General features: G+C 47.6%; 1 protein-coding gene across 1 annotated transcript; it reads left to right on the forward strand.

Moving 5' to 3' along the window:
• The first annotated feature begins 814 nt into the window (after positions 1-814).
• Positions 815-7,083, forward strand: LOC148594922 (uncharacterized). Its single transcript, XM_088523385.1, has 3 exons — positions 815-957; positions 1,648-2,360; positions 6,239-7,083. Exons 1-3 carry the CDS (start codon positions 815-817, stop codon positions 7,081-7,083), a joined length of 1,701 nt encoding a protein of 566 aa, XP_088379511.1.
• The last annotated feature ends 3,098 nt before the right edge of the window (positions 7,084-10,181 follow it).

The following is a 10,181-nucleotide window of genomic DNA, read 5'->3' on the forward strand; positions in this document are numbered from 1 at the left end:
AGTAGACAATAGTAAAGCGAATTGAACCTGCTTCACGTTGAAGTGTCGTTCATTCCGTCTCGTGGAGTCGACATCGGCATCTGGTGACCCCGACGTGATATGATCGTGGGTAGAGTGGAGCCGAGAACGCGAGGGATCCTGCAGCCAGCGGAGAAGTAGCTGGGCGCCCGAAGAAAGGCGGATCGTGGCCACGGCTGACCTAGTGAGTCAGGACTGACCTGGTGAGTCAGGGAGCAGGATGGGAATTGCTGCATCAGCAACTAGAATGGAAATTGCTGCATCAGCAACGGAGCGTGCTACTATAGAAAGTTTGTTAAAGCTCGCTCAAAAGACTGAGACTGAGATCTCGAAAGACGATTTAATTGACTTACTGCTTTTTTGTAAGCAGAAAAAACTCATAGAGGAAACTTATCAGGTATATAAGCTCGAATCCTGGGAGCGAGTGGGAAAAGAACTGTGGGATGGTGTGCAAGTAGGTTCAAAAGAAGCTCGGCGACTTGCGAAAATATATCGTCCCGTGCGGTTAATGCTTGAACAATTGCACGGGGAGGCTCAAGTCGCTGCTGCTTTGCGAGAAGCACTCTGCGGAGGAAAAAGGGAGGAGAATGGTTCAGGAGACTTCGAGTGGACTGAAATTACTGAGCCGAGTCCATGCGAGGAAATGGACAATAAGGAAAAAGGGGTTTCACTTCGGCAGGCGTGCCCAGTAACTCTAGCTGAACGAGAAATGTGGGGGGGAGTAGATGAGTATCTTCCACCGTGGGAGGGGGAGGAACGACCACCCCCGGAACGACCAGCTCCCACAGCGCCCGAAATGGACGTGGATCCGGTTAAAGCACCGTTCCCGGATGGGTCGGACGACGATGACGGCATTGTCCGAGGAATGCGACGAGAACTTCGGGAGCAAGCGGAGAGAATGACAGAGTTATTGGGACAAATGCAGCGATTGGACGGCGGGTCCAGGGCAAGGGATGTGAAGGCAGCATATAAGGCTGCCCATAAGGCTATAGTAGAGGGGTTGGAGAATGTGGATAAACAATTGGGACAATGGGAGGCGCGAAAAGGTACTTCTAGCTTGAGGGCGAGTGAAGAGGTTATGAGACAGAAAAAAGAGTGGGTACTGCAAATGGTCAAAGAAGGGAGTATGACAATTGATGAAGCAAAAAATTATTTGCAGACAAAGTTTGGCCTGGAGGGCTGCCTTTTGGGCGGAGAGGTTGAGGAGTTATGGAAGATTCAAAAGAAACGAGAAGCAGCTGGAGGAAGCGATCCGGCTGAGGAGGGGTTGTTGTTGTGGCTCCGAGCCACTGTAAGTGGAAGTGATGGTGGGGGGAAGTGTAAGGATGTGGCGCCACCTATTGATCCAACTTTTAACGCGGGAGCGCGGTATAAGGGATTGATAGAGAATGCTCGGTTACAGGGGGACTTTATATTAACTCCAATAGCAGCCCCCGTAGTAGTGGGAGCCCAGGGCCCCAAGTGGGAGCCTTTAGATTGGAAATTGGTGCAAGGTTTACAAAAAACAGTGATGCAATATGGATATGATAATAAGCTAGTTCGAAACCAAGTCTCTGCTTTGTTTAAATATTCTAGTATGATTCTTGCAGACAGCAGGGCTATAATGGAACTTCTGCTTTCCTCTACTACCTATATGCTCTGGCTAGCAAAGTGGCAAGAAAGGTTGGAAGAAAAGCAATTGGAAAATTTAAATCGTAGTGTGGATGATCCATTAAGGATCGCCACTCTCGACCAACTGATGGGAAATGGGCGTTATCGGGCACCTGAGGCCCAAGCAGCACTTCATCCTAGAGTATTACAACAATCAAAAAATGCAGCTTTAGCAACCTTTCTTGCTCTGCCACAGATAGGAACACCTCAATTACCATATACTAAAATAATGCAAAAGCCAGACGAGCCTTTTTTCGGCTTTGTCGACCGGCTAAAAGATGCCCTGGATATGGCACCTAATGTGCCTCCAGAGATGAAAGCGATATTGGCTAAGGAATTAGCAATACAAAACGCGAACCAATCCTGTAAACAACTGTTGGCTACTCTGCCTCCAGGGGCCTCAATTATTCAAATGATAGAAGTATGTTCCCGAGCACCAATGGTTGAAGAAGAGCAGAAGGCTAAAATACATGCCGTGGCTTTGGCCACAGCACTTAAGGAGGGGAGAATGTCTGGAAAGGGGGATAAAGGAGTGTGTTTTCAATGTGGCCAACCAGGACATGTGAAAAGGAAGTGTCCCAACAAATTTAGGATTGAAGGTGTGGGCCCGAAAGGATTTAATGGGAACTGTGCAAAATGTCAAAAGTTTGGACATAAGGCAGCAGAATGTCGGTCACGATATTATAAGAACGGTACACCGTTGCAGGGAAACGGGAGCTGCCGCGTTATGAGGGACGCGGCGAATAAATATCCCCGAACGATGGCTGCCTCTGCGAGCTCTCCTCCGCAACTTGCGGAAGTGCAGGAGTCGATCTGGCCGTGGCAAAATCCACAGTAATTAGAGATTCTGATGTGCACATATTAGAGTCTACGTGCACTGGTCCCCTGGGGAAGGGCTTATCCGCTTTGGTGATTGGCCGTTCCTCAGCTTCAAAAATGGGCATTTTTGTTCTACCAGGGTGTATTGATGCTGATTACTCTGGAAATATTGGTATAATGATTAAAATTTTCAATCCTCCTATTACTATTCCAGCACTGAGCAGGATAGCCCAACTGATACCTTTTCGAGCCATAGTTCCTAATCCTGGACAGGCCCAGCATGGAAACAAGGGCTTTGGATCTTCTGGAATCCCCCAGGTCGCCTTTTGTGAAAAGATAACTACTCAGCGTCCGACGAGACTCGTGAGTATGGTGGGACCAGATGGTGTTCGTCTTACTGATGTTGCCATGATGATTGATACAGGTTCAGATATCACTATCGTTCCCAAGTTTGCATGGCCACCTCAGTGGGATCTGCAAGAAATTGATGCTCCTGTGACAGGTATCGGAGGGCAATCTCCTACGCAGGTTAGTCGATGTTTTGTAACAGTCATGGATGAAGAGGGAAAAAGAGCCATGATAAAGCCTTATGTGATGTGCACATCGTTGTGGCTGCTGGGAAGGGATGTTCTGGCCCAGTGGGGAGTCATCTTGCAGACACCTTTTCCCTAGCGGCCATTGGGGGCAGCTTCCGCCCTACCTTAAAGTTAACATGGACCACGAAAGACCCTGTGTGGGTGGACCAATGGCCGCTGCCAGAGGAAAAGCTACGTCACCTAAAGGAACTAGTCAAAGAACAGTTAGACCAAGGTCACATTAAGCCGTCAACAAGTCCTTGGAATACCCCTATTTTCACCATTAGGAAAAAATCAGGAAAGTGGAGGTTATTACATGATCTCCGAGCTGTTAACGCATGCATGGAAAACATGGGAGCTTTACAGCCAGGGTTACCTTCACCTGTTATGCTCCCACAGGCATGGAATTTGCTAATAATTGATCTGAAAGATTGTTTCTTTACAATACCCCTCGATCCAGAGGACAGTGAAAAATTTGCCTTCACGGTTCCTACAATCAACAGGGAAGGCCCATCAGAGCGATACCAGTGGGTAGTTCTTCCCCAGGGAATGAAAAATTCGCCAACCATCTGTCAATGGTTTGTGAATTTGGCCCTGAAACCGTGGAGGGAAAATCACCCAGATTTGATTACGTACCATTATATGGATGACATTCTAGTAGCAAGCCCTGAAGTTTTACCAGCCGTGCAGGAAGAGGAATTAATTAACTGTTTAAAAGAATTTGGTTTGGTCATTGCCCCTGAAAAGGTTCAAAGGCAAGCTCCTTGGAATTATTTAGGTATGGTTATCACAGAGGCTAGAATTAGACCCCAAAAGCTTAAATTGCAGACAAATATTAACACTGTTAACTGTGTGCAAAAATTAGTGGGAGACATTCAGTGGATCAGAAATTTTTGTGGTATTACAAATGAAGAAATGGAGCCGTTGTTTCAACTGCTCAGAGGAGCTAAAGAGCCTGCGGAAAAGCGGAGCTTAACTCCGAAGGCTGCCACAGCTCTAGAACGGATTGAGGAAAAGATAGCCGAAACAGCTGCTTACAGATTCCAGGAAGGGTTACCAATATCTTTAGTGGTTTACAACCGAGAAAAGGAAGTGGCGGTAATCATTGCCCAGATAAATGAGAAGGGAATCTTGTTTGTACTCGAATGGGTTTTTCTCTCAAGTCATCTACGCCGCACTTTAACTCAGAGGCATGAAGCAATTGGAATGGGAATTTTGAAAGCTCGGCAACGTTTACGAACAATTGCCTTTAAAGAGCCTGACAATATTATCCTGCCTCTAAAGGCTCTGGAGCTAGTCGAAGAATGGTGCTTGCAAAGCGTAGAATTTGCCTTAGCCATTCAGGGAATTAGAGTGGACAATCACTATCCTAGGCATCCCCTCTTCCATACCTCTTTGGAGCTGGAAGAACGAGAGATCCAGAGCTCAAGACCCTTATCAAACGCGATTACTGTGTTCACGGATGCTAGTAGCAAAACTGGAAAATATGGGTATGCTTTCCGAGAGTTAGATCTTTGGAAAACACAAATTCGGAAGGAGACTGCATCTGTGCAAGTCCTAGAACTAAAAGCCGTAGTTTGGGCATTTCTAACCTTTCACGATCGACCCATAAATATAGTCATTGATTCCTTGTATGTGGTAGGCATTGTTCAACGAATTCATAGGGCAATTATAGGGCATGTAAACAACCATAGTCTCCAAGCCTTGTTTGTTCAGCTTTGGAACATCATACAGCAAAGGAAGCATGCTTTTTGGGTATCACATATCCGTAGCCATACTGCACTCCCTGGTCCTTTAACAGAAGGTAATGCAGTCATAGATAGTGCCGTGTCAGCAGCAGGCATTCCTTGTTCGGTGGAACAGCAGGCATCAACTTCTCACTCATTTTTCCATCAGTCTGCTCGAGCGTTACAACGCGAATTTAAAATTTCCCGAGCAACAGCTCGTGCTATTATTGCTGCTTGTCCTGATTGTGCAAGATTGACCCCTTTACAGGAAATGGGTACTAACCCGAGGGGATTGCAACCAAGGCAGATATGGCAGTCAGATGTAACAGAATTTGCACCCTTTGGGCGATTAAAGTATTTACATGTTACTGTGGATACCTGCTCGAAGGCTCTCTGGGCGACCCCTGCCACTTCCACAAATGCCAAGTCAGCCTGTAAACATTGGGCTCAGGCAATTGCTGTCTTAGGAAAGCCTGACATCATAAAGACAGATAATGCACCTGCGTATAAGAGTAACACCTGTAAAACCTTTTTCCAGCAATGGGGAATAATCCATCAGACGGGCATCCCTCATAATTCTGGTGGTCAGGCCATTATCGAGCGTCACCATCAAAATTTAAAACAATTATTGTTTGCTTTGACAAAAGAGGGGGAGAAGAGTCCCTACGAATTAATCAGTAAAGCATGTTATGTTTTAAATTGGCTTAACCCTCGAAATGATGATAACATACCTATTTTCACCCATTTTTCTAAAAACTCAGCTGATTTTTCAGGAAAAAAGGTGCAAGTAGAAGTTTTCTGGCCGCAGAAACAGATCTGGGAAGGTCCAGTCGAGTTAATTACGTGGGGACAGGGTTATGCTTGTGTACTTGCAGGAGACGGAACGACTTGGGTACCAGCCAAGTGGGTACGACCGTGGTTGCGGAAGAGACAGGAACAATTAATGGACCAGGATGTCAGAATGGATCAGGTTCAGCTGGTTGGTAATCATATTGATAACGGTGACAGGGATAGTGCAGGGGAAATGGCAGACAGAAATTCAGCAGAGGGAGAACATTTGGGTCACCATAGCTAATCAGACAGGCCAAAATGCCTTCTGTCTTAGCTTGCAACGTCCAGGAGACCCTTTCTGCACTTGCTTGATAGGTGTCCCCGTTTGGCAACCTCAGGAATTCAATGGGTATGTAGCTAATTTTGCTCTGCTTAATGATACTCTATTAAATACCACTGTGTGCCCTTACCAATTAGGGCGAACGGCAAAACAGTTAGCCGGGTGCTGGCAGTGTGAAATCATCAAAAGTCTGAATGGCACTTTGACTTCCCCGCCGGAGGAATTAGACTTGTTGGGAAGTCTGAATGCCACAAATGCCACCCGAAACGGTGGATGGGTTAGTTTTGAACCACATGGCAAAGGTGCACTTGAAGAAAGTACATCGCAATGGGCGACAGTTAACTCGGGGCTGAAAATTAATGATGTTTATCTTCACACATATACCCAATGTAAATTAACGAGCTTCTCTGCAAAACGGCTACCACCAGGAGTGTTTTTAATATGCGGAGATCAGGCGTGGAACGGAGTACCGTCCGGTCCACAAGGAGGTCCATGTTATCTGGGGAAACTGAGCTTATTTCATCCTAATATATCCCAAGTGATGACCTTTGTATCCAAAAGGAAGAAACGATCGATACATGAGTTAGACTGCATGAAGGTCGGGGATCCAAGGTTTTGGTCAAGGGTCAAAACTATCTTTGTGTCTCTGCTTGTCCCAGGGAGCACTGCTGCACGAACAATGACTTCCTTAAAACAGCTAGCATGCTGGACAAGGAATGAGTTAAATTTAACATCAGACATTTTAGACCAGCTATCGCAAGATGTAGCTAGCGTAAATCATGCAGTTCTGCAGAATAGAGCCGCAGTAGATTTTTTGCTATTAGCACATGGGCATGGGTGTGAGGATTTTGAAGGTATGTGTTGTTTAAACTTATCCGATCATTCAGAGTCTATCCATAAAAAGATTGCACTCTTGAAGGAAGGGCTGCACAAGTTAAAGGAAGAAAGTTGGGGATTGGAAGATTGGCTCAAATCGTTAGGCTTAGGACCATGGATTACAGAAATGTTATACCACTTGTGCGTGATCGGAATGGTTATACTTGTGCTTCTGATTATGTTACCTTGTTTTTGCCAATGCTTGCAACGCTTGATGCATAATATTGCTAATTCTGTTTTTGAAAAAAGAGGGGGAAATGTTGGGGCCTTAGCGATTTTGCAAGAATACGAGGAGCTGAGGCGATGAGAACCGAGGAGCTGAGGCGGTGAGAACCGAGGAGCTGAAGCGATGGGAACCAAGGCCACCCGGAGAAGATAACGCCTGTTAGCAACTTTTTAATGAATTAGGCCAGCCATAACCAGATAAGCATCCGGGAGGCCCAGCAACAGAGCATCGGGAAAGAATGCCAGTCAGCTAAAAGCTAACTATGCATGGACATTATAGCTTAACCAATGGGAATGCTGTTGCTTAGCGCGTGTGTGCGCTTACGGGTGATAGAATTGTATAAAGCTACATAGTAGACAATAGTAAAGCGAATTGAACCTGCTTCACGTTGAAGTGTCGTTCATTCCGTCTCGTGGAGTCGGCATCGGCAGCGGGAGGGCAGAACGGTGCCTCTCTTGCTGCCATCTCCGTGCTGTGCTGGAGGCAGCTTTCCTGCTCTCAGCAGAGAAGTGGGTGGTGGCAGGGGGATGAGGAAGAGGTGACCCGACCTGCGCAAGCTTGACTTCCTGCAGTAACGCTGTGAGGCTGCAGAATGGAGAGGCCTCTCGCTTAGGTCCTTTCACCATTTTAGAGCTCTCATTTGGATGGTATTCCCTTGATTCATAGCAGTTCTATAAGCCCTTTTTTGGACTGGAACTGACAGATCCTTTTCTGATATCAGCTTGAGAAATTCTACCGATACCCACGCATTATTGCACAGTGTCCTTTTTGTCTAACAAGGCTTTTATTTATAAATTCCAGCCTTAATTTTTTAAAATATGTAATTATAATTAATTTAATCCTGATATTTAGAAATCAATTCTGATATTACAGTTCTACCCCTTCTAGTAAGAGTATATTTTTGTCCTTGCCAGAGTTGGAGATGGACTAGCATTGAATGAAGCTCAATTAAATCTTGCTGCTCCACTAGTGTTGCAGATAGTTAGGCTCCGGCGGCCGGAAGATGTCGTGCTGTACGGAAAGATAGGGCCCCTAATAGCCAATAGTGTTAGTTTATGATGTAAGCAGACGGATGTGACGCTGTAAACCTTAGCTATATAACACCTTGTTACCCATCAATAAACGCCATTTGCCGTCCACCACATTGGTGTCAGCGAGCTGATGGCCCGAGCGGCCTGGGGGTGGTCGCCGTGCCGTCCCTGAACCAGGTCGCCACGCCGTTTGAACTGCAACAAGTGGTGCCGAAACCCGGGAATCATCGCCTGGACGGGTGAACGGCGGCCGGAGCGGCTGGACCAGCCCGGCGGGGAGGACGCTCCCGGACGAACAAGGAGGATGGAAGCCCTTGTGAAGGTCATATCGCAATTACATAAATATTGGGGGATTGATTGTAAGCCAAAAGATTTACTCTCGCTGTTGCGAGGCTTTTAAAAATTAAGATTATAGACCAGCCGGTGGATATTCTCCACCCTGAAGTGTGGGACAAATGTACCAAGGTGTTAGCCGAGGAGACGATGTCTTCGGGTTGTGGGAAAAACCTTAAGGCTTGGGGAAAAGTTGTACAGGCATTGCAGAAAGCTAGAAAAGAGCAGGAGACCTGGGTGGCGGTACAGGACTGTTTGTTGGTCACCCCGAAAATAGGAGTCGGGGCAGCCGCACAGACTCTGCACCCCCCAGATGATGGCAATTCTGCTGAGCCTAAAGATCTGCAAGGGGGCGATACGTCCCCTCAATCCCCGAACCCCGTCCCGCTTACAGAGGAGCAGAAACAGCCGAAATCTGTTTGGAGCGAGCTAGCCGAGGAAGCCAGAAATATCGAAAAGAAGTCAGACCATGGAGACACCTGGGTCAGACCACCGCCCTATGCCCCTGAAAATGGCGCTGAGCCACAAGGAGAAGGGCAGGGCGAGGATGCTCCCGGCGGGAACAGACGGGAACCGTTAGATAAACAAGAGGGGGAGGAGAACAAGAAGGAGAAAAGCGGTGGGGGTGACCGGACAGGTGAGGGAGGCCCCAGCGAGGCGCTGAGAACCAATGGGGGTGACCGGACAGGTGAGGGAGGCCCGAGCGAGGCGCTGAGGACCGATCAGAGCGGCCATTTCACAAAAGGCGCCTTCGCGAGTAGAAGGCGGGGCGAGCCAAGAGGGGGGGAACAGCCCGCCCACAACGGAAGTAGGCGGGACGGAAGTAGGCGGGGCCGGAGCCCAAGGAAAAAGTACCGGAGCCCGGAAGTGACCAGTCAGTCAAGTTCCGGCTCCGGATCAGGCACTAGTGAGGACGAGTGGCTCACAACTGATTCAAACTTAAGGAAGGAGAAAAAGAAGGTAAACAGAACTAAGGGCCAAAATATTCCCATTTGAATTAAAGAAAAACCGCGAAAGGAAGAAACCCCTCTCACGGACTGGAAGGAAATAAAGATCGCGTGTGCCGAGTGGGCCCCATCAGCCGCGCTAGCGTTCCCGGTCCAGGTGACAGAGGCGGGACAGAGGGTCCACTCGCCGATAAAATCTAAGGACGTACAAGCGATTGTTAAAGCAACTGCGGATAAAGGGATTAATTCTGCCATGGTCTCAACCCTCATAGATGGTATCTTCGGGGGGGACGATCTGCTCCCGTTCGATATAAAACAAACTTGTAGGCTGATCTTTGGTGGAGCAGGGATGATCGTTTTCAAACAAGAATGGGAAGACAACTGTGCGAGGTATTTAGCCCTAGTAACTGGGGCAGATCACCCATTACACGGCTCCAGCCTGCAGCGGTTAATGGGTACAGACCCAACAATGATCACACCCCAGGCGCAGGCCCAGGGCCTGCGAGCCCATGAAGTTAGGACAACTACTCGTGCGGCCAGGGAAGCTATTCGCACAGCCTGTAGAGTTGTTGCCAAACCATAGCCATGGTCCACAATAAAGCAAAGTGAAAGTGAGAGCTTTACACAATTTGTAGATCATCTCCAAGCAGCGGTCGACTCTTCGTCCCTGCCCACGGAGGCAAAAAGCCCGGTCGTAGAGGAATGTTTACTCCAACAATGCAATTCCGCAACCAAAGAAATCCTGCGATTATTGCCGGTGGGGTCAAGTATCGCAGACATGATTAAGCATGTTGCAAAGGAAGAGCATCTGACCCCAATTCAGGTGGCTGTTCACACCGCAATAGCCGACGTAATGGCATGTTCTAAA

This window comes from Tinamus guttatus, unplaced genomic scaffold, assembly GCF_059628265.1.
Source record: "Tinamus guttatus ecotype Peru unplaced genomic scaffold, ASM5962826v1 Tinamus_guttatus_pri_ptg000187l, whole genome shotgun sequence".
Classification (NCBI taxonomy): Eukaryota; Metazoa; Chordata; class Aves; order Tinamiformes; family Tinamidae; genus Tinamus; species Tinamus guttatus.